The 24,809-nt window shown below is 43.3% G+C and overlaps 1 protein-coding gene across 1 annotated transcript in view; it reads left to right on the forward strand.

Moving 5' to 3' along the window:
• Positions 1–2,114: 2,114 nt before the first annotated feature.
• SERGEF (secretion regulating guanine nucleotide exchange factor) overlaps positions 2,115–24,809 on the forward strand; it is a 239,972-nt gene continuing 217,277 nt past the window's right edge. The window contains 9 exon segments of the mRNA XM_021005400.2: positions 2,115–2,330; positions 3,477–3,612; positions 6,972–7,127; positions 7,912–7,962; positions 7,965–8,005; positions 8,635–8,695; positions 11,134–11,247; positions 12,618–12,680; positions 16,313–16,471. Coding sequence (XP_020861059.1) covers positions 2,247–2,330; positions 3,477–3,612; positions 6,972–7,127; positions 7,912–7,962; positions 7,965–8,005; positions 8,635–8,695; positions 11,134–11,247; positions 12,618–12,680; positions 16,313–16,471 — 865 coding nt within the window. The 5' untranslated portion in view covers positions 2,115–2,246.

Consider the following 24,809-nt stretch of genomic DNA (forward strand, 5'->3'; position numbering starts at 1 on the left):
CTGCATTTCCACAGGGGCTGCTGCCCAGGAGGATGGCTGTGAGCAACGAGCTGGAAGCACTGGTATTCCAAAGGCTCTTGAGTTCAAGCTTCAAGTCTGTCTCTGTTGGGGTCTGAGGGAAGATGGTAGACAAAGTGGTGGTGGCATATGGTGCCTCCTGTTTCTCCCTTAGGGTGCCATGCTGCTCTAATTAGGTCATCTTTCCCGTCCTGTAGGTTGGTAACTAATTGACAATTGGTAAGGATGACTCACTCCTTCTCCAAAGGAGTTGCTTCTTCAGACATCTATGAAAGCTAGGCTGGAAGCAGAATCAGTGGTCTGGGTGGGTGGGTGGGGGTCTGCCACTCCTAGGGCTCCTGTACCAGTTGTGGTACAGCTGGTCAGCATTTGGGATAGTGATGGTGAAGGTGGACCCTTTCTCCACAATGACCTCTTTAGGCTCTAATTGTCAGGCTGTTTCCCCCTTTATCAAGCCTACACACACCTCTTTTCAACTTCAACTGGCTTCAGGGCCAAGTAGAGCAAGTTTAATTCTTCCCACAGAAAGCCCTTCAAATATTTGAAAACATTCATCACATTCCTCCTTAATCTTCTCTCCTCCTCCAATAAATAAATAAGTAACTCTAGTCATAGCATCATAGATTTAGAGCTGGGAGGGACCTTAGAGGCAAGGCTTTTTAGTCTACCCCCCATATTTTTATAAATGAGGAAACTGAGGCAAACAGAGGTTAAATATTTTGCTCAGCATCACATAACTAGTAAGTATCAGAGGACTGATTTGAACTCAGTTCTTCCTGAATTCCTGAACGCTCCCAGCCCAGTGCTCTAACTACTGTGCAACCTATATGCCGCCAAGAAAAGTCGATAGGAAAGAGGATAGGATCGACTATTGTACTATAGGCTAAAGGTCATACATAGTTTAAGTTACCTCTAGTCTTTGTTCTAAGGAACTTGAAAATCAAATGGAGATTTTACCCCACATTCTGCAAATTAGCAAAGATGACAAAAGATGGTACCAGTCAATGTTGGAGGGGGTTTTGAAAAATGGTGAAGTTAGTCAATGTTGAAGAGGTTGTGGAAAGATGGGCAAACTAGTGCGTAGTTTGTGGGGTTATGAATTGCTATAATTATTTTGGAAAGTAATTTAGAATTTTGCAAATAAAATAACCAAAATGTCTATACCCTTTGATTCAGAGATTTCACTACTAGCCTTAAACTCCAACAAGGTGATCTATAAAAAGGAAGTCCACATGTACACCAAAATGCACTTTTTGTACTAGCAAATAACTGGATACAAAGTAGATGCCCATCAGTTGGGAAATGGCTAAATAAATCTTGTTATACAAACATTTCCTCCTTTAGAATATAAGCTTCTTGAGGGCAGGGACTTTCCCTTTTGTCTATGCACTCCCAGTGCATGGCACTTTTAAAAGTGAACAGTAAATGCTTTTTGATGGATTTGAAAGGCAGCTTTTAAAGGGTGCAGACAAAATAGGGGGTAGGTAAAGAGAGACCAATGCGGCTCACAGCGTTCAGGAAGGCTTTCTGAGGAGGTGGATCTCAAGCTGAAGCCCCTGGGGGATGTTCTGGGGCTGGAGAAGTCTGACTGCCCCCAGTGCCGGGGCTCCTGGATTGACAGGCATCAATCGCACTCCAGTCTGAACCACCTGGACAACTCTTTAGCCTCAGCTGAGTACGCCGGCCATGGCGAGGATGGGCCCGCGGGTGCTTCTGGTGTCCTCCGTCTCACTGCAGCAGGCACCATCCCCATATCCTCTCTCACCCTCATCTCCCCAAGCATCGCCCGCAGGTTCCTTGATGTCTGCTAGAAAACTTCTATATCATTGAGAGGAGGCTTCTCCTGCGGGGCTCCCTGTGCTCCAGCCCTGGAAAGCCGGCCTTACAGAAACCATAGACCCAGGCTTGTTTCCAAGGCAGCGAGTTACTGAGCGTCAGGGGAGTGGACAGAGGTTATGCCCTCCCAGAAAGGACCTCCCCTCTAGTGCCACGGAGTCCCCTCTCTACACTCTCAAGAGAAATACTCGACGAAAGACCACAAAAGGGATCACACAAGCCTTCTCTTGAAGACATCGGCTGAGACAAGCCACCGCCCCCTTCCACTTTGGGAGAGCTCATTGTTAGAAGGTTTCCCTCTGACGTCAAAGCAAAGCTCCGCCCGCTCCGGGGCGGACCCACACCCGGAAGCTCCGGCGGAGCTGACCGCTGCTGTGGAGTGCGCTGGAGGCATGGAGCGTGAGCCCGGCCAGGGGGAGGTGGCTCCTGCTCGGGCCCGGACCCCCGCGGTGACTGTGACTTTGCTTCTAAGCTGGGTACCTGACTCCTCCCGGGGCTGCCCCCCAGGGTCCCGGGTCGGGAGGGTACATGGACAGGCTCTGGGAGTCGGGGACTGCTGGAGTCCTTCGGGGGTCTGGAGGTTCGGGATGGGGAGGACGGGAGTCCGGAGGCATGGGGAGGTGGAGCGGATGGGATCGGGTGGGCTCTCACCTAGGCTGCACGGTGAAAGAGCCAGGGACGCAGGACTCGCTGGGCTGTGGAGGCTCCCTGAGAGAAGAGAGAGAGAGAGAGAGAGAGAGAACCCTGCCTTAGGACTGCGTGCACATCGGGGCCTTTCTTTGGCTATGTGGAAGCCCCTTCTCTGCCCTGGGAGGGCTGGCTGTCCAGTCGAAAGCCCCTTCCTTTTAAGGGGTGGCTTCGTCTTCAGCGACCCCCGTGCTCCTGCCCTGGGGAGCCAGCCTTAGATAAACTATAGATCGAGGCTTGTTTCAGAGGCAGGTAGTTTGAGTGGCGGGGGTTGTGGCCTCCCAGAAAGGACCTCTGATATCAATGAGTCCAATCTCTACCCTCCCAAGAGAAATTCTATACAGCAGACCCAACAAGTGGTCATGCCGGCTCTGCTTGAAGACCTCGGCTGACAGCAACCCCCTGGAGAGCTCTCGCTTTGCCGGAGCTTTGTTAGGTTGTTTTCCTCTTACGTCAAGCCCAAATCTGCCTCCTCTTGTTTCTAGTTCTGCTTTCTAGGGCCCAGCAGGACAAATCCATTCCCTTTCCCCCATCTTTTAGTTGCTTTAAGACGGCTACCAAGGTTTGTGCAAACTCCTATGAATGCTAATCTCTAGAGCCAGTGTTAGTGCTGGTTTGGGTTTCTCTTCTCATAAACATACCCAGAGCAGTGAGCATTTCGCGCCCCCCCCCCCCGCCTTTTTAACTGGTGAATGTCGTTGCAATGGTAGTCCCACCTATAGGATATGGAGGCAAAGAAAGGCGTCCTGTTTCCCTAAGTGGGGATTTAAGGGCCATTGCAAGGGGTGGAGGGTGGAGAGAGGTTCTGACTGCCCTTCCCAGGCTACCAAGTACGAGGGGTGGCTGTACATGTGTGGTGCTCTCAGGGTAGAGATACACACACGTTCATGTTTATGGGCTCACTTTCTCCTGTTATGGTTCTTTTTTGTGTCCAGGGGGCAAATAGCTATGGGCAGCTTGGCCTTGGCCATAAAGAGGATGTGCTTGAGCCCCAACGCCTGAATGATTTCTGTGACCCAAAGCGCATTAAGATGCTGACAGGAGGAGGAGGACACTCAGCTGTGGTCACGGGTAATCTGCAGGACTTGCCTTCTCTGAAGACCAAAAGCCATCAGGCTCGAAGTATTTAGAACTGAAAGGGACCTTACAGATCATCTTGTTCAGGCCCCTCATTTTACAAATGAGGAAACTGAGGCCCAGAGGGGGAAGTGACTTGTAGACAATGTAGACACAGGCAGTTTGATGATAATTTCAATTTTCTTTCTACTCTATTATAAATTAGAATCCTCCCCCCCCACCCCATTGATGTTTGCAGAGAAAACTAAGTCATAAGTTAACCTCCTTTTGTGTTACAAATCCCTTGGGACAGTCTGGTGAAGCCTATGGACCCTTCTCAGAATAATGTTTTAAATGTAAAAATAAAATATGTAGGATTACAAAGGAAACCAATTATATCGAGATACAGTTATCAAAATGTTTTAAAAAATGTTCATGAGCTATAGGTTAAAAACTCCTGATCTAAATAATAGCTGATGTTTCTATAATGCTTTTTTTTTGGTAAAACAAATATATTGTATTAATTTTTTTAAGATCCATGATTCCAAGTTCAGTTTACTTCCTTTTTTTAAGTTTAAAAATATATATTATTTATTTTTAGGGGTAGTGGATAGAGTGTAGGGCTTGAAGTCACGAAGACTCATCTTCCTGAGTTCAAATCCACCCTCAGACACTTACTAGCTATGTGACCCTGGGCAAGTCACTTTACCTTGTTTGCCTCAATTCCTTATCTGTAAAATGAGCTGGAGAAGGAAACAGCAAACCACTCTGGTATCTTTGGCAAGAAAACTCCAAATGGGGTCATGAAGAGTTGGACACAACTGAAAAATGACCCAACAAATTTATTTTTAACATTTTTTTTTGAGTTCCAAATTTTTTTCCAACTACCCCTTCCCACCAACTGAGAAGGCAAACAATATGATATCAAGTGTAAATGTGCAATTGTGCAAAACATATTTCTGTATTAACTATATCACATACAAAAAAGCAAGACAAATGAAGAGAATGAGAAAACTATACTTCAGTTTGCGCTCAGAATTCATTAGTTCTTTCTCTGGAAGTGGATAGCGGTTTTCATCATGAGTCCTTTGGAATTTTCTTGGATCACTGTATTGATCAGAGTAGCTAAGTTTTTCACAGTTGATCATCATTCTAATGTTGCTATTACTGTGCACAATGATTTCTTGGTTCTGCTCACTTCACTTTGTATCAGTTCATATAGCTCTTCCCATGTTTTTCTGTTTTCCTACTTGTCATTTCTTATAGCACAATAGTACTCCATCACAATCATATGCCACGACTTGTTCAGCCATTCCCCAATGGATGAACATCTCCTCAATTTCTAATTCTTTGCCACCACAAAAAGAGTTACTATCAATATTTTTGTACATATACATCCTTTTCCTTTTCCTTTGATCTCTTTGGGGTGCAGACCTAGTAGTGGTATTGGGACTCAAAGGGTTTGCAGTTTTATAACCCTATGGGCATAGTCCCAAATTGTTCTCTAGAACAGTTAAACCAGTTCACAACTCCACCAACAGTTCATTGATGTACCTATTTTCCCTCATCCCTTTCAGTATTAGCATGGAGTCATTAGCTCCTACTTGCCCAAATCTAATTTTTAAGGAATTATTTTCTTCAAATAATTTTTGTGCCTCCTTTTCCACTTGGCCTATTCTGCTTTTTAAGGAGTTGTTTTCTTCAGTGAATTTTTGTGCCTCTTTTACAATTAGGCCAGTTCTGTTTTTTTGTTTTTTGGTGAGGCAATTGGGGTTAAGTGACTTGCCCAGGGTCACACAGCTAGTAAGGGTTATGTGTCTGAGGCTGGATTTGAACTCAGGTCCTTCTGACTCCAGGGCCATCACTCTATCCACTGTGCCACTTAGCTGTCCCTTCCAGTTCTGTTTTTTAAGGTGTTGGCTTTTTTTTTTTTGTTTTTTGTGACCTTTTGCCAAGCTGTCAATTCTTTTTTCATAATTTTCTTGCATCACTCTCATTTCTTTTCCTAATTTTTTCCTCTACCACTCTTATCTCTTTCTTTAACTCATCCAAGAATTCTTGTTAGGCTTGGGTCCAATTAGCATTTTTCTTTGAGTCTCTGCTTGTAGTTGTTCTCACATTGCTGCCTTCTTCTGAATTTATGTCTTGGTCTTCCCTGCCACCATAGTAGCTTTTTTTATGGTCAAATTCTATTTTTGTTGTTTGCTCATTTTCCCAGCCCATTTCTTGACTGTGAACTTTATGTTAAAGTTGGTCTTTGCTCACCTGGGTATGGGGAGGCAGTATCACAAGCTTCAGGCTTTTTTTGTGCTGCTGTTTTCAGAGCTAGTTCTGGAGGTCTGCTAATTTTCAGTGCTTCCAAGGTGGTGTAATCTGGGGACAGGCATGGTTACTGCTGTCCTAGTCTGGGCTTTGGTCTTTACCCAAGAAGTGCCTCTGTTCCCCTGCAGCCACAAGTACTAGTGCTCCTCTCGGCCCTGGAACTGTCACCAGGTCATCTGCTTGCACTAGTATTCCTCTCTGCTTTGGGTCAGTGACCAGGGTCACTGTTCCCTTGTGACCGACCACAGTGTTCCTCTGTGCTCTAGAACTGTGATCTGGATCTGCTTATGGGCAAAAGAGTTGCAATCAGCACTAGCTGATTGCAGGATTATTCCTTCTAATTTTTTTCTGACCAGATGTCTGACCTCCTCTCTGTCTCTGGCTTGTGAGCTCCCGAGGCTGCTGCTGTTATCACCACTTGCACTCCAGGCCCATCCCAGTGTCCCACACACCTCCGCTACTGACCTCCTAAGTTGTCTTAGGCTGGAAAAATGAAAAAAACATTTTGTTGCCTCTTTTGCCCCAAAATTCAATTTGAGACATAATTTTAAAGTTGTTTGGTGGGGAATGCTTGGCTAGGCTGCTGCCTCTAATCCACCATCTTCTGTAAAACAAACCTTTTAATTAGAACTTCACAACCACCTTGCAGAGTAGGTACTGCAGTCAGTATTATCTTCATTTTGCAGATGAGGAAACTGAGGTTTTAGAAGGGTTAAGCCATGATATTTAAACCCGGTTCTTTCTGGTTTAAAGTCCAGCACTCAATCTACTAAGCCATGGTTTTTCTCAGATTCTCTTGTTCCAAGGGAGGCCTGAGAATATCTGTGCTTGGAAACTCCCTTCATATATATATATTTCTATCAGAGTTGAGTGCCATTTGGCCTCCATGCATGCTAAAATTATTTACTCGTTTAAAAAAAAAAGGGAGAAGAAAGCTGTTGTTCTATGTCAGAGCTTCAGTTCATTGAAATCCCCTTTATGGGGTGGGAAAAAGAAAGAAATCCCTTCTGAAGCTTTGGTAAGGTGCTCACTGGAAATTTTCTGCCTTGCAGATCGAGGGGAGCTTTTTGTCTGTGGTCTGAACAAAGATGGGCAGCTGGGACTTGGTCACACTGAGGATGTTCTGTCTTTTATCCCTTGCACCCCGCTGGCTGGCTGCCCTGTCCTACAGGTGTCCTGTGGTTGGGATTTTACGCTTTTGCTCACAGGTAACACTTATTGATGTCTCTCTTAGATGAGGAAATTTGAGGAAGACCCAGATAGTTGGAGCTTTGATTATATGACTCTTTGCTTTGAAATGTCCCTTTTAGAGGCAAGAAAAGTTTGCTTTTCCTGGATAAGACTTAAAGGTATGCAGGCAGGGTCAGAGTGGGGGGAAGTAAATGGTTAGAAGACCTCTGGAGATTTTTTTTTTGCCTAAGGGTTCTGTAATGGTCAGTGGTGCCGGCTGAGAATTATATAATCTCAAAGTCTGGGTTATGAGGAATTAAATACTGGGGGCAAAGCAAAAGAATATTTGGCTAGGCTGGATCGGTAATGCTGAGATGGTGTTGAAGACTGACAAAATCTGTGAGGCAGCTTTGAAAGGCCTGGGTAATGGTTGCTCAGACAGCTGCCCCAGGGCTTCTGCTGCCTTTTGAACCAGGGCAGCCCAGAGCTCTACCTTGCATAGTGGACAGGATTTAAAGCCCCTTCCATAGTCTATCAGGCTTTCTGACTGCTTTCTCAACGATTCTTGAGTTCTGGGGCTATGTCTTATTGTTCTTTGCATCTGCAGTGCCTTTGTTCTCAGTAATATTGTAGACAGTAGGCATTCGTTAAATGTTTGTTCAATCTAATGGAAAATGCCTAGTAGTCCAGGAACTTCCTTATCTTTGAGATCTTTTCTAGTGGCCAGGGACCCTGGTGATACAGGGACTCTGACCATGTGGATCTGATGGTCTTCAATATCTGCCCTGTTAGTTTCCTGACTTCAGTATTTTTATCTTGCAGAAAATGGGCAGGTTCTATCATGTGGCTCAAATGCATTTGGTCAGTTAGGCCTTCTCCTGGGGCCAGAAGACAGGTGACCCCCCAAGTCATAGAGGTAAGCCCTTAGAACCTAGCATCACCATGAATATCACAGCAAGTTACTGTATTTTCTTGAAGTTCATATAGCAGCGTGTTTGGAATGAATGCTGACAATGAGACTGCGGACTGAGCTTGGCAAGCCTCCCTCCTGGCTTGGGAATGGCCTTGTACCAGGGGAATTCAGGCTTTTGCCTCAGTTTGTGGCTAAGTCCTGACTTAGCGGTGACAGCAAGGCAGTGTGATGAACAGAGAGCCGGGCCTGCAGTCAGGAAGACCTGAGTTCAAATGTGGCCTCAGACACTTAGTGACCCTGGGCAAGTTACTTAACCTGTTTGCCTCAGTTTTCTCATTTGTAAAATGGGTTGCTGTGAGGATCAAAAGAGAAAATATTTGTAAAGCATCTGGCACAGTGCCTAGCATGTAGCAGGTATTATCCCAATGCTTATCCCCTTTCTCTTACCTGTGTGCGTTTAGGGGATCAGGGCTGATCACTCATGTTCACAGAGTGGTTTTTATTTAAGGTTTCTTTTAAAAAAAACAAGCCTAAATAAAAGGCTTCCTAAATTTTTTTTTTCTGAAATGCTTGGTGTTTTTTTTTTTCAATTTCTAAATGTGGTTCCAAATCCTGTGTTCTGATTCCAACAGCTCCTGAGTGAGGAGGTTGTGTGTATCGCAGCTGGACTGAGGCATGCTCTGGCTGTTACAGGTGATCATTTGGTTTTAATTTACATTTTGGGGAGAGACCCTAATTGTGCCAGAATGGACATGTAGGAAAAGGTGGCAGAATCCAGTGAAGAAACAGCTGAACTTGGGATTTACTCACAGGAACTGAGTTCAGATCCCAGCTCGGATAGGCTGTAGGTGGCATAACGGAGATACAGCATTCAACTTAGAGTCAGGAAGACCCGAGTTCGAATCTTGCCTCAGATGGTGACTTAGCTGTGTGGTCCTGGCCAAGTCACTTTATCCTTTTGGGTCTCAATTTCCTCAGCTTGAAAACGAGGGGGTTGAATCTTATGACCCCTGACGTCTCTTTTAGCTCTAAGTCCTGTGTGATCTTGCTGTATGTACTGAAGCCCTAATCAGAAAGAATCAACCAATAAAACAAAGAAGGAAGGGGCACTGGATGGGAGACTCAGCTCTCATAATAATAACTGCCATTTATACAGCACTTTTAAAGTTTTCAATGCAATTTTCTGAACACTATTTCATTTAAGCCTTAAAACAATTCCATTAGGTTGGTAGTGCAGTTATTATTATCCCTATTTTACAGATGAAGAAACTGAGGCTTAGAGTGGTTCCGTGGTTTACCCCATGGTTACCACACAGCCAATGAGTGTTAGAATCCAGATCTTCCCTCCGGCAGATCCAATACTCTATTATACCATGTTGACTCTCCATTTAGGAAAGTCCTTCAGGGGTGAGAATAGATTATTTAATTAAAAAAAGAATAAAACTGCCAGTGATCTTTTCTTCTCTGTCCATGGTGAAAGGAAAGGTGGTGGCGTTTGCAGGGGGAGGTTGTAATATGAGACATTGTAGTAGGTGGGGGTAAGTGAGCCTGGGAAGGGTTGAAGGTACAGGAGAAATTTTTTAAGAACTGTCCTTGTTTTCCTTTTTTTCCATTCTTTTCTCATCTCCTTTGGTCTAGATGGGAATACTAATAGCTTTAGCCAAGATTGTCTTTCTTCCTAGGGTGGTGGGAGTAAAGAGAGGGAAGGAAAGAAAAAGTTCTAAGGAAGGGTAGGGTACCAACAGGCCTTGGCTGTGTGACCTCTATCTGCTGTAGCTGGGAATTCACTGAAAGCACTAGAAGCAACACCTTTTTTTCAGCCACGAGTAAAGTGAAATGATTGTGAACACACACCTAAGGTGTGCCTGCAACTGTCTCACTCCCCATTCTGAAGTTGACGAAACAACATTTAATCTCTCTTATCTATCTATCTATCTATCTATCTATCTATCTATCTACCTACCTATCTATTCATTTATCATCTATCTATCATCTTTCCATCTATTAGCCATCTGCTGATCTATTGATCTTTCTATCCATATATCATGTATCTATCCATCTATCATTTTTCCATCCATCACTGATCTATCAACCTATCCACCTATCTATTCATCTATCATCTATCTATACACCTATCATCTTTCCATCCATCCATCCATCCATCCATCCATCCATCCATCCATCCATCATCTACCCATCTATCCATCCATCATCTATCTATCCATCCATCCATCCATATAAATATATTATGCATAATATAACATACATAACATAAATAAAAATGCATCACTAAAATATTCACAATATGGACATACATATGTATACATGCATATATACATACACATATGAATATGTGTATATTAATATATTTACACACTCATGTGTATGTATATTAATATACACATATGAATATGTATATATTAATATATTTACACACTCATGTGTGTATGTGTATGCATTTATACATATGCACACACATACATGTATACACACATACATATATTGTAAAGCAATTTACTTATTTCATTTGAGCCTCACAACAGGTCTTTGAGGTGGATTCAATTATAGACCCAGAACCCTGTCTATGGTGCCACCCATTTGCCTTAGATTTAGAGGGAAATGTGATGGATTTAGTTTTAGATATTTTGAGGTAGGTGTGTTGGTGGGACACTCAGGTCAAGATATTCAGGAGACTGTTGAAAATATGATGTTGGATGTCTGTATTATTTTCCATGGCTTTTTTTGGGGTGGTAGAGATGCATTTTATTTGTGACTGTTTTCTTCAGTGTCCTTTGGACTATACCAAAGAGTCTCAGGTTTGTTATTAGCCATAGCCCTTGGACTTTTTATATCAAAGTATTTCTAGAATGGCAATAAAATTACAATAGTCTATAACAATAGAAATCAGAGAACTTTTGAGAAGGAGGAGGGGCTCTTAGGGATTATCTAGGACAAGGATCCAGTGTTCCAGATGAGGCCCAGAGAAGTGGCTTGGCCAGGGTTACATGGGTAGTACTCCCTTGGCAGAGCTGGGATTAGAACCTTGTTTTCTGGTTTGAGATCTAGATATAATACAGAAGTAAGAATTCCTCCCTCACCTGCTTACTTCCCTTCTTCTGTTCCACTTGAAGAGAGTGGCCTGGTGTTCCAATGGGGCACAGGCTTGGCATCCCCAGGGCAGCGAGCATGCCCAGAGAAGCCCCTCCCACCATTCCTGATGGCCAAAGAACCTTGCAGAGTGATAGGTGAGTTACTTTCATTCTGTTGAGAGCTGCACATTTATTCTTTTGACCCAAACTGTGCAGGTCTGGACTCATGCACGTGTAGGGAATGAGTTTTCACCATGGGGCACTTGGTAAAAATGTCACATTTCCCCCCTCCATTTTGCTGAATTGTGGCATTTAGCTCATCTATTGAATTTCAGGTAGACAATTTCAAGAAAGGACAATGGGTTGTCAGGCAGATAGAATCTCTTGGTGATCTAGCCTCTTTCTGCCAAGGCAAACCTAGTTGTTATTGTATTTGGATGAGCAGGATGAGTCAGACAGCAAGTGTGACATCACCAGATAGATGGCGTGACAAAAAGCAGGATTAATGTCAGAATCTCCTTAGCTCAGGTTGACTTCTCAAAGCTCCAAGTTTCCATGGCAAAGGGTAGCTGAGTAAATCCTTTTTTCTTAGGAGACAAAGCTTCTGAACTGTGAGTACTCTCCGTTTAACTCATTATATTGAAAACCTGTAGCTCAGGTCATATGATTGTTAGCCTAGAGAAGAGAAGGCATTACAGGGGATATGATTTCCATGAGGGGAAGAGAATGCCATCAGACCTGTGAAATCACAGATCCTTGTTGGGGTTGGGCTGGGAGAGAGGTCATGATAGCTGCTGTCAAGTAAGGATGATCATGTGGAAGATATTTTCTGCCCTCTGGGGTCAAGCAGAAATGGGAACCGTGGATGGAAGGTAGAGAGAGATTTCAGCTAGTATTAAGGAAGGATTTCTAACAAACTGAGCTTTCCCGAGACAGAATGGGCTGCTTTTGGAGGAGATGAGCTCTCCAGCATTGGAGGTCTTCCAGGGAAGATGGCCATTTGTCGGGCATATGGTAGAAAGAATTGTTTTTTAGGTACTTGTTGGACTACGTGTTGGACTAGATTTCTGAAGTTCCTTCCAGCTGAGATTTTATGATTCTATGGTTTCCCTTTTCTCCAGAACTCATTCTTCAGGATTATCTTAGGATGTACCTCTCCACCCTCAGTTTCCTTTCCTCTTTCCATCCTCACACTCCTACCCCATCCCAATGTTAGGCTTTCTCTATGAAGGGAGCTATAGAAGTTGTCATTCAGCCAATTTTATTCACTGTTTTTATTGATCTCTCTTGTTTTTATGTTCCTTTAATTTCAGAATATAACATTCCCTCTATCCTCCCTAGCAAGCCATCCCTTCTAACAAGTAATTTAAAAAAGAGAGGGAAAAAAAGTAATTCAGCAAAGCCAATCAGTACATAGTCTGAGTGTCCCAGTATAATTAATGTTACACTCCCATGGTCCCCTGCCTCTGCAAAGAAAACAGAGCTAGGGCTGGGCTCGTTTTAATTGTTACCTGTTTCTTTTCTAGGCCTGGAGAATTTAAAAGTTAAGACAGTTGTTACTGGTTCCTGCCACTCAGCATCGTTAACGGGTGGGTACAGGTTCTCTTGGAGTAATTCGACGTTTGGAATTGGGTATACGCATTGTTACCCAGGGTAGTAATAATGTCTGACACAGTCAGCCCTATCCATCCTTACTGGGGTGGGGAATAAGCGGAGGCACAATTCAGAGAAAAGAACAGTATATATGGAGTCACATATACTGGCTTCCACCCCACTTCTGTCTTTTTGTTTTTGTTTTTCTTCCCTAGTGTGACCTTGGGCGGTTCACCTCTCTGGCCTCCATTTTGGTCATCGGTAAAATGAGAGGGTTGAACTGGATCTCTAAGGTCCCTTCTATCTCTAACTTCAGTGATTCTTACGATTATGATTCTATGACATAGAAGGTCCCTTCCAGTTCAATGGTTTGCTGAGTCTTATGCCATTTGTATTTAGTATTTGCTGCCACCTACTGACAGAATGAAAACCATCACCCAGAGAGATGGGGTGTGTGTGTGTGTGTGTGTGTGTGTGTGTGTGTGTGTGTGTGTGTGTGTGACTCATCTAATTCTGAGTTTTGTGGCATGAATTAAGTCTACTCCATAGAGCCATGATTGAGAATCCTGGCACATGGGGAAATGCAGTTGACCACCAATGACTGGGAGTGAAGGAAGAAGATGAGGAATTCAGGAGAGTCCAGCAGTCGTGCCTGGAGAATGGGAGGCCCACTAACCAGTTACTACCCTCTCCCTCCCCCAGCATCCACTCCTGAGGCCTGTTTGTTCCCCCAAGAACCTTCAGGGGTGTGGACTGGTGAACAACTGGGAGGTGTGGGGAGAGTGGTCTCTAGATTACTGCAGGGGGGAAGGGAATCAGTACCTGATTGAAAACCCTGACCACCCCACTCTTAGTACAGCTCTACCCTCTCACTTAGCTTTCCCAGCACCAAGACTTTCTACCTGTGGGCAAAACTCACCCATGTTCGGAGGGCGTGCTCAGGACTGGTGGGATGTCCACTTTGGGTCTTCACCAAGCTGATCCGAGAGGCCCACCTGAGGTCCTGGTGTTGATGGGTTGACACTTTCCCTTTGGAGTATGAGAAACAAAAGATGAGTGATAAATGCCCACTGACTTTTGAATGACATCTCCATTAATGGCTTTAGATAATTCAGAATTTTACTAGCATCTCACTGTGTTGTGAGCAGACTTTTCCTTTTTAAATTTAAAAGATACGTATTTTATTGATGCTTCTTCTTTTTTTTAATATTATCACTTCCAAGTGACTTGTCTCTCACCTCAAAAAAGGAACCCTTTGTCACAACAAAGAAGCACAGCGAAACTAGACAGACCAGCACATCCACCATGTCTGACAGTGGATACCTCCTTCTGTACCCGTGGTTCACTGCCTTCCTACTGAGAAGTGAGAGGCATTCTTCACTTATTATCCATCGAAATTATGTTTGGTCACAACACTAAGTTTTGAAGTGTTTCAGGATGGTTTCTTTTTATGTTATAGTGACTGCTGTGCACATTTGTCCCTCCCTCTTTTTTTTTTCCCCAAAGGCTGCTTCTCCATCTTCTGGGAATGAGGCTAGGAAAAGATCGGGGGTTGTTTCCATTTTACTCTAATTTACTAAGCACACCATTGTTTTCACCTGGAAAGGTGCCAAGGCTCTTCATTGCATGCTAGTGTTTTATTCCATCAGAAATTCATCATAATTCATTTGGTAATATGTTTTTTGTTATGATAATAATAATTCACATTTGTATAGCACTTTAAGATTTACAAAGCCTTTTCCTTGGAACAACCCAGTATACAAATCTCCTTTTATTCAGTGATTTATAAATATTAAGAAAAATGAAAGTCTGTTTTGAATTCAACAAACATTCATTGGAGGCCCTGTTACAAATATTGTTGATAGAGATACAAGATTAAGTCAGCAGTGGAATCAGTTAGTCATTGTGAAGCAGGGGCATCTGAGTTTTACAGGAGTGCGTCCTGTGACCAGGAATCCATTGTAGGCCACGGCAATTTAATTACCCAATTAATTCCATGCAGTTTCAATTATGGTCAAAGAAAAGATTGAGCCTGGAGAAGAAAAGTCTTACCAGGGCTGGGGGTGAGGAGATAATGATCCCTGGCTTCTAATATTTGATGACTGTTCTGAGGCAGGAAGGATTAGATCTAGTGAGATATCATTCAGAAGACAATAATGATGATTGGACTTATCTTGCTTGGCCCCCACAAGGCAGAATTGGGAATAACAGATTTCAGTTATGGGGAGGCAGATTTGGGCTTGATGTAAGGAAAAATTTCTTAATGATGAGAACTCTCTCAAAGTGGAGGGGGCTGCCTCCTTTGGAGGTAGTTGGGGTGGGGGGTGAGGGACTCTCGGCCCCTAGTGATCTTCAAACAGACATTGGATGACTTTGTCAGGAATGCTGTAGAGGGAATTTGTGTTTAGTTATGGGGTTGAACTAGGTGCCCTCTCCGGTCGTTTTCAGCTCTCGGTCTGTGGTATGGTTTACTAATGGACTGATCTTGCCCCCTGGTGGCACCTGGTGGCACTTACTCCAACAGTGATAGATGCGCATAAGGTCATAGTTTTAGAGCTGGAACAGACCTTGGGACCATTGAGTCCACTTCCCCTTTTCCAGAAGAGGAAACTGAGGCTCAGAGAGGTTAAATGACTTCCCCTTTAGTCACATAGCTAGTACATGTCTGAGGTGAGATTTGAACCCAGGACTTCAAGTCCAGAGCCCTAGGTTCCTTTTCTAGTTCATACTAATGAATTAGGGAAAATGTGTGTGTGTGTGTGTGTGTATGTGTGTATGCACATATACATGCTCCCACATGTGCATGCTTACTATCTTAGGTAGCTGCATTTGGGCCCCTGGGCACATGTTAGAGATTTGGGTTTTAAATGGCCTACCTACCTACACCCACCTTGCCTTTCCAGACCTGCTGCCCTCCACAGACTCTCTCTTCCACCCACAATGGCCACGTGTCATTTTGTATTCCACTTCCTCCTTTTGTGCCTTCTACAGACTCCCCTGACCCCTCACACCCTGCTTCACCTCCACCTGTAAGAATCCTTAGCTGCCTTCAAGGCTCATCTCAGGTGCTCCCTCTTACAGGAAGCCTTCCTTGATTCCCTTAGTTGTTAGCACTCTCTCCCTTCTCAATGTTGTGTACCATCCCTCCCTGCTCCCCCCACCCCCCAGTAGAATATAAACTCCTTCAGGGCAGGGAATAAATGGGGAAGAGAGTTCTCATTTTGTCTTTGTATCTCTAGCACCTAGGCCAGTGCCTTGTAGACATCAGGTGCTAAATCAATGCTTGTTGACTTGAATTATAAATGCCTCCTGCTCCCTCTGCTCTAGGAGTGGGAGGGAAGCCACAAGAAAACCTCTACATCAGCCCCTCTGGCTGTCCCTACCAGGCTTATCCTGTCTCTGAAGGTCACCCCAGCTAACATGAAGAAGCCATCCCAGCTGAGGGGAATCAAGCACTCCAGTGGTCATTGTTGGGCTGTGTTATTGGTTAATGAAAGGGGAGAAGATGGAGGGGATGGTTCGTTTGAATATTCCAACTCAGAGCAGTGGCTTGTCAGCCTGTCTCCTCCGGCATTCTGGTGGCCAACTTTGCTTTGTGCTAATCCACTCCTCTCTTTGGCTGTTTTAGATGAAGGAGATCTGTACGTCTGGGGTAGCAACAAACACGGCCAGCTACTGAGCCCAGCTGCTTTTCTACCCACGCCCCAGAAAATAGAAGCCACTTGTTTCCAGAATGAAAAGGTCACCATGGTGTGGAGTGGGTGGACACACTTGGTTGCCCAAACAGGTGAGAACCTAGGAAGAGAGTCCGTCTGCTGTTGGTAAAAGCCTGTAGTGGGGGGAGCTGGAGAAACTGAGGTAATCATAACAAGCAGTATTCAAATTTGCAGCTTTCAAAAACAGCATCCCTGTTAGGCAGCTGGGGCAAGTGGTATCCTCTCCATTTAACAGGAACTGATGCCCAGACAGAGGAAATGACTTTTATAGAGCCACACAGCTATTCCATCGGACTCCCAGGTTCAGGGCTTCTTCCACAGCACCCCAGGGGCTTCCAATCTCAAACAGCCTGTTTGGATTTTTGTTGACGAAAGGCAGTATGATGTGAAGGGCTAGAAGTCAGAGATCTGGGTTCTACCTCTTAGTTTCACCACAGATTTGCTGTGTGGCTTTAGGCAGGTCGCTTCTCATCAAGCCTCAGTTTCTTCATTTTGTTAAATGAGGGAGCTTGACTGGATCTCGAGTCTCAGCCTTCTGAGGGCTGCCCTGCAGTACCCCAGATCATCTTATACACCACCTCCCTCCAGATGACTGTCATCCTTTTAATGCCTTTGTCAAGAAACACAAGATTGGGATAATCATAGTAAGTCTGTTGAGTGCTGCAAATGTAAACATGTGATTGGGGTTTAAAACCATTGGACTTGGTGATTGCTGAGATCCTTTCTGGGTCTAAGAGTCCATGTAAAGGGACCAGGAAGGAACAACAAAGATAACACCAGAATCTGACGGTGATGATGATGATGATGATTAATGGCAATTATTAATAATCAATAATTAATAATATTACTAATTCATTATACTAATGATTATACTGCTGCTAACTCACATTTATATAGTGCTTTAAGGCTTTTACAAGGAACTTTCTCAGTGACACTCCCATGACATAGGTAGAACAAGTGTTGCTGTCCTCATTTGACAGATAAAGAAACAGAAGCCACAGGGATTAAAGGACTGGTCAACACTCACACAACAGTTAAGTGTGGTTTCTTGACTCCTAATCCAACACATTTTTTTTTTTGGGGGGTGAGGCAATTGGGGTTAAGTGACTTGCCCAGGGTCACACAGCTAGCAAGTATCAAGTGTATGAGGTTGGATTTGAACTCAGGTCCTCCTGACTCCAAGGCCTGGTGCTCTATCTACTGTGCCACCCAGCCGCCCCCAACACATTTCTTAATGGTCTCATCTACTCCCTTGGCTTCAATTATTATCTCTGAATAGATCACTTCTAAATCTATATTTCCATTTCCAACTTTTCTCTGTGTTATCCTTTCATGGTGTTATGTAGATGATGAGGGAATCTGAGCCTCTCGTGGATGAAGGGATGACTCCAGGTTCTGTGGCTGTGTTTTTTAGATAAATGCATCGGGACTTAATAAGTAGGAACATATGGCCTCTGGTGGCATCTCAGCTTGCAGAGGGAGAAGTAGCAAGTGAGGGCTAGGAATGTCAGGTGGGTTTGGGGTTGTAGGAGGTGCAGGACGGCATGGGTTCCATCATGACTCAGAGGTCAGATGGAGATGCAATGGTGGTTCCAGATAGTTGTCCTGATTAAGGATGCCCTGAGCACAGTTCTCATTTGCTGCTGGCCAAGTACTCCTTCCTGAACTCTGACTCGGTGCTTGTGCTCAACTCCCGTAATGCTTTGTGCCACCCCTCTGAATTTACCCTGTTTTCATTTGTATCATAGCTGTTTGTGTGGTCCTATGTTACATCGTTACAGGATCTACAGATCCTGTCTTGTCTTCATTATCTCCCTCAACGCCTACCACAAGTGCTCTGCACATAGCCTGCCAAGCAAAGTGAATTAACTAATTCAAGTGAATGGGACCATATACATATCTTATCTCACCTATTAGATCATAAAGACATAAGGAATGGTGTCAACAGTGCTTGTAAATAGCAGGTGTTTGAGAAATGTTTGTAGAATGGATCAATGAACAAATTTTGAATTGTTCCTGGGACTCCCAGGAGGTCTGGATCAATATGTTGGCATTTGGTCGTGGGAGACTTTAGTTATCCTATTTTGGAAATATAGTTGACCTTAGCGATGGGTTCTTAATCTTTTTTTGTGTCACAGACCATGGTGGCAATCTGGTGAAGCCTAAAGACCCTTTCTCAGAATAACATTTTGTTGCCTACATTTATAATTGAAGGAAATACTAATTTTCAGTTCAAAGTTAATGAAAATAAAGAGGGAAATTTGTCCCCCATTCAAGCTCATGGAACTCCTGAACCATCGTCTGTGGACGTCAGGTTAAGAGCCCCTTGCCTTTTGATCAGTTGGAGAACATGAGACAAGCTGTTGAGCCAGGCTCCAGGCTGGGTTAGTGAGAGAAAAAGATACGTTTGTTCTTTTCTGTTTTTGACCTGACACACCTGTGGTGTTGGTGGTCAGACCACCAACCAGACCACAGTCTTGACTTGGGAGACTCCACCAGAGTTCAGAGTTGTTAACAACCCTTAAGCCTTTGGAACGACTGTGTGAATTATGCCGTAACTGATTTTGAAAAAGCTCAGATGTAACTCAAAGACAAGTTTTGCTGTTCACTGCTTGTCTAGTGGAGGACTTACAGCAGGGCCTGTGGCCCATTCTGCTCCTGATTCTCTAGCAGTAGTCTCCATCCAATAACTAGGGACTCCCTGAAAGCTTTTAGGAGAGCTGGCATGCCACATAGAACCAGGGAGATAGTTTACTTAGAAAAGCTTCTGGATGGTGGAGAAGCATCATAGAAATTTCCTCCAAGCCCTTCAGTACTCTGCTTGCTGGTTTCAGAAAGATATTTGGAGTGTCCAGTTCATTGCAATGCCCATTAATCAAGTACCTACCACGTGCAAAGTTCTGGGCTAGGCACTGAAGAGGATACAATAGCTAATACAGCTAGCATTTATATGGCATTTTAAGGTTTGCCAAGCACCTAACAGATGTTATCTCATTTGATGCTTACAGCTGCCTTGTGAAGGAGGTACTATTATTATCCCCCATTTTACAGATGAGGAAACTAAGGCTGAGAGTAGTTAAGTAGTTTTCCAAGACTCACACAGGTAGTAAATGAGGCAGGATTCAAGTCCAGCACTCTAATAAATAATACAAAATAAGATGCCATCATGGTGCCCACATCAAAGAAGGCACTGTGCTTTGTGAGCAAAGCAGAGTCACAGCGACACAAAGGAAACATGAGATGCTCTAATCTATCCCGAATGTTCCAATGGACTACTTGTGCCCTACCTATGGCGGGGCCTTCTGAGCTCGTGTCGCACTGATCAGCCACAGCTGAACACACTGTACCTTGACCTGACCTCGTGATGGCATTGGTCCCCATCAAGGACAACAGCTACAAGAGTCCTTAGGAGACCTCTAGTCCGAACCATCCCTAACCAGGAGTCGCCTTTGTAATGGCTCCAACAAGGTCTTCACTTTTAAAGATCTCCAGACAGGGGCCACGTCCTGCCATTTGAGCCAGCCCTTTTGACTTTGAGCTCTAATTTATAGGAAAGTTGTCTTTATCTGGAAGAGGTTTTCTTATCTCTGCAATTCACAGGTGGTGGTCCTGCCCACTGGAGTCAAGCAGAACAATACAAACCTAACACCATTTCTAAAGTTTAGCCCTTCACATCCTTGAAGGTAGGTATTGTGTCTTCCAAAAAGTTCCTCTTCTCCATGCTACACGGCTCAAGTTTTATCTACTGATTTTCAGTAGGTATCATTTCCAGCTTTCACTGCCATCCTTGGTTTTTTTTTACTATCTTTTCTTCTTTTAAAAAATTTTTAATTAATTTATTTTGAATTATCAACAATCACTTCCATAAGCTTTTGAGCTTTAAATATTTCTTCTCCTCCCTCCCCAAGGAGCACAATCTGATATAGGTTATACATACACATTCCTGTTCAGCATATTTTCACATTAGTGATGTTGTAAATAAGAATTAGAACCAATAGGAGGAACCACCAGAAAGAGGAAACAAAACACAACAGAAGAAAAAACAGTAGCAAATAGTATGCTTCTATCTGCATTCTAACTCCATAGTTCTTTCTTCTTTGTGGATAACATTTTCCATCATAAGCATTGCCATCCTTGTTGTCACTCTCTGGTTCTGCTGAAGTTTGCTGATAAGCTTTCTAAAATGTAATGCACAGAACTGAGCACAAGATGCATGTGGTTTGACCAGGCAAGATATAGCTGGAATATGGTTCTTGGTTCTAGATACTTTGACTTTAGTGATATACTTTTGAACCTAACTTTCCTATTACTGTTGAGAATGCTACCATCCTCCACCATACTCACTACCTTTTCATCTTTGATTCCTCATTCTCTTTCCACCCTCCCCCACCCCATCCAATCTGTGGCCAAGGCTCTTGCCTTTGTGACATCTCTCACATATGCTCCCTTGTCTCTTCTGATACTGCTGCCATCTTTATAAAGACTCTCTGTGTCTCTCTCTGTGTTGCACCTCTCCCTCTTCTCCCTCTCTCTGTGAAATTAAAAATTGATTTTTCATTCTATTTTGTTAAGTCTTAAGCTAGATTTAACATTTCCCCTCACTGTTCCTTACCCTTGCAAGTTTATTCAGGTAACCTTAGGTCATTTAGGTCATAGAAATTCTAGTGACTTGAACCTCCACTCTTGTCTTTTGATTTGGATCTCCACCCTTGTAAATTCACCCCCTTACCCACATTCCGGAGAAGCTTGCTTAACCTAAATATCAAGCTAAGCTGTTGTGGCAATACCCAAATTCTCCAGATTGCATGTTTTGTTTGTGGTTTAGGGACATTTCAGAAGGGGAGGGCCAAATATTGTAATATCAAGCTGATGTGAGAGGTTTTTACTTTCTAGCAAATTAGAAGAAGCACACCTATGTTTCTTGAGATTTTGGCATGCCATCTTGTAAATCACTATAAAAGACTCTCTCTATCAACCCTCACCAAATGGATCATGTTCAGAACTTTGTCTCAGAATTTCTTGTGACTTCTCTCTCTCTCTCTCTCTCTCTCTCTCTCTCTCTCTCTCTCTCTCTCTCTCTCTCTCTCTCTCTCTCTCTCTCTGTCTTTCTTTTCCCTCTCCCTCTTCTCCCCCCAATCTCTCTCTTTCCCCTACTCCCTTGTCTTTTTATCTCTATTGGCTAACACCATGCCTGGCACAGAGTAGGCTCTTTGTTTTTGGATTGAATTAAATTGCTGAACTGACATTGCCCTAATGCTTAAAAGTTTGCAAAGCACATTACATATATTATCTTATTTGGTAGCAGGTCGATTTGGGCTCTTTGTTATATAATGCTGAAAGATTCATGGTTTTTAATCCAAAGTGCTGGTTCTTGGTGATTTACCAGAATTTCTAGGGTAGTAATTGTCACGGGATTGAGTCATTACCATTGGATTGGCTGTCGTCTGGGCCCTGTGGGGTCGCCCACTGGAGCCAAAGTGGCTGGAATGTAGCTGCTTCTTAGCTGTTGGAAGCACTTTGTAATGCACTTTTTCTAAAAATTACCTCTTTGTTCCTTCAGCAAACTAGAGATGTTAAAAATGGGCCTAAGTACAACCCTGAGAAGAAGAACAGGTATTTTTATCCCCGTACTATAACTGAGGAAACTGAGGCTCATAAGTTAAACAACTTGCCCATGGTCACAGAACTGATAAGTGTTGGAGATGGGTTTTGAACCCAGGTTTACCTGACTCCAGGGCCAACATTTTCTGTTTCCCTCTTTCCCCTTCTCCTCTAATTTTCATCCTTTCTCCCCCCCCTTCCAGTTAGTATCAGGCAGAGAATAAGTCGATATTCCCTTCTTCCTGGGGTCACTGGCTCCCCGATAACAGAATCTCTCCAGAACAGATCACATCCCAGGAAGAACAAAGGCTCAGGCCATGGGAGAATCATTCAAGTCACAGGCTGTGCTTATGGGATGGGCCTTGACTGGGCTTCCCTTGCAGAGAATGTCACTACAGAGTCCTGATAATTCGGCTTTGATTGTTTATTCTCCTCTTGCCTTGTGTTTGTTAGGCTGCCCATCCTGAAACCACAAGGTATTTCTTTTCTGAGAAGAAAGACTCTATCTCTTCCTCTAGGGGAGAGTCTGCTGGGGGAGTGGACTGAATCTCCGTTGCCAGGGAGCTGGCCTGGGCAATCTGAAATCCTAAAATGTCATAGCTGGTCATTTAGTCTAGCTCCCTAATTTTATTGAAGAAGAGGTCCAGAATGGGTCTTGTCCAAGGCCACCTGGTGAGTTAGTGGCATAATTGGGATTCGAATGCCATCTCTCGGCCCTTTCTACTTCCCATTGGAGCTCCCATTGGAAAAAGCCAAATTTGTGTAATATCTTTTTGTCTTCAGGAAGATACAAGTTTTTTAAGTAGGCCTCTCAAAGGTGGCACATCTAAGCTGCAGGGGCCATAAAGGAATAAGTGTGGGCTGTTGCACCAGGAGAGTGCAGTGGTATTTTGTCTACACCAGAGCTGTGTATGGTGAATGTGTCTAAGCAGGAGACACAATGGAAGGCTTTTCTGGTATATATGAGATGGACCCCTTATGATTTTGCTGATGCCATGTGCTAGAGCAGACATTCTCAAAGAGTGGTCTGAGGACCCCTAGAGCCCTGAGACCCTTTCAGAGGGTCTGCAAAATCAAAACTATTTTTATAACAATACTAACATGCTATTTATCTATTAAAATACTCCTCCTTTTTCCAATTACACATGTTTGAGGTTGGATTTTTAAAATATCATTCTACCAAAACAATGCATTACAACAAATTAAATGCAAAAGCAGGTAGGAAAACCCAGCTATCTTTTACTGAGCCAGACATTAAAGAGATTTGCAAAAATATTTAAAACAATGCCACTCTTTCCAGTTTTTTATAATTTTGGAAAGTAGCTATTTTTCATAAAAATATACTATTTATGTAAAATGGAATGGGTTTATTATTATTATTTTTAAATGAATTAATAAATATTTAAAATAAAATTTAAAATAAAAAATAAAATATTTAAAATTAAAATTAATAAATATTAAACATGTTTAAAAATAAATTATTCAAAATTTATTATTATTTTTTAATGAATTAATAAATATTTAAAAATTTAATTTTTAATAAGATTAATATTGATAGATATAATCCATATAGACAAAAGCTCTTTGTTGAATAATTTTTAAGGGTGTAAAGGAGTCTTCAAAAATTTTTAAGAGTGTAAGGAAGTTCTCAATAATTTTTAAGAGTATGAAAGGGTCCTGAGACCAAAGACGGAGAGAGAGAGAGGAGAAACAGAGACAGACAGAGAGAGGCAGAGAGGGAGGGAGGAAGAGACAGAGAGACAGAGAGAGACAGAGAGAGACAGAGAGGGAGGGAGAGAGATAGAAAGAAACTGAAGAGTATCATACATACCCAACCCTCAGGTTGTCCCATGTGTCTTTGACCAAGCTGTGGTGCCATTCCAAAGATGGGCATATCAAGGAGGAGCTTGGTGATGACCCAGTACTTTCAAGTCTAATGTAATCTATTAAACTGTTTGAACCACTTGAGACTACTCTTCCCCTTAGCGGAGGCCTGGTAGGGAGCTTATTATTTTGGCCTTTTTATCCTACTTAATAAAATCATATGCAAGGAAGTAATCAAATATTAGCAATGAGGGGCCTTTTAGAGATCTTCAGTCAAATTGCTTCATTTTTTTCAAATGAGGAAACTGAGGCCCAGAGAAGGGCAGTGACATGCCCAGGTCACCCAGTGTGTTTCATAAACTTTTTCTCATGGGTTTGTGGCAGAGCCGGCACTTGGGCTAGAACCCGAATCTACTGCCTCCCAGCTCCTTGCTCTCTCCTGTTCCCCAGCTGCCTCCTAGGCCCAAATCAGGTCTCTTGGCTGAATTAGATTGCATCTTCTTCCTATTTCTTGAGTGCAGGAAGGGGATGGTTTTGCAGGGCATATATTTGCAGAAGGATCATCTCTTAGTCACTCTTGTTTCCTTGGTTGTCACATGTGCGCACACCCGGGTGCACACACACACTCACACACACACACAGGAACCTTATAGCATTTGATGTCTCAGCATTAGTGAAATCCAAGCCTGTTCATTGATTCACACCAAACACCATTAATAGAGGTACTTAATGCTGATTTTGGCATTTGGGGTTCCAGATCCTGTCCAGAAGAGGGTGGCAGTGTGCATTACTCCCTTTTGAGCTGGTGTTTATTTGGAAACCTCAACCCAGTTCAGGGAAGTTCTGACCTAATGCGCTCTATTTAAAGTTGTCTCCTTGTAACGGATGCTGATTTTTTGGAGCATTTAATCACCAACCCCTGAAAGTCAAACTGTGTCCTAAAGGACTTTGGGGAAGAGGGAGTTAGTTTTTTAGTTCCCTGTC

The sequence above is a fragment of the Phascolarctos cinereus genome, unplaced genomic scaffold, assembly GCF_003287225.1.
Source record: "Phascolarctos cinereus isolate Bilbo 61053 unplaced genomic scaffold, phaCin_HiC Scaffold_9;HRSCAF=440, whole genome shotgun sequence".
Lineage (NCBI taxonomy): Eukaryota > Metazoa > Chordata > Mammalia > Diprotodontia > Phascolarctidae > Phascolarctos > Phascolarctos cinereus.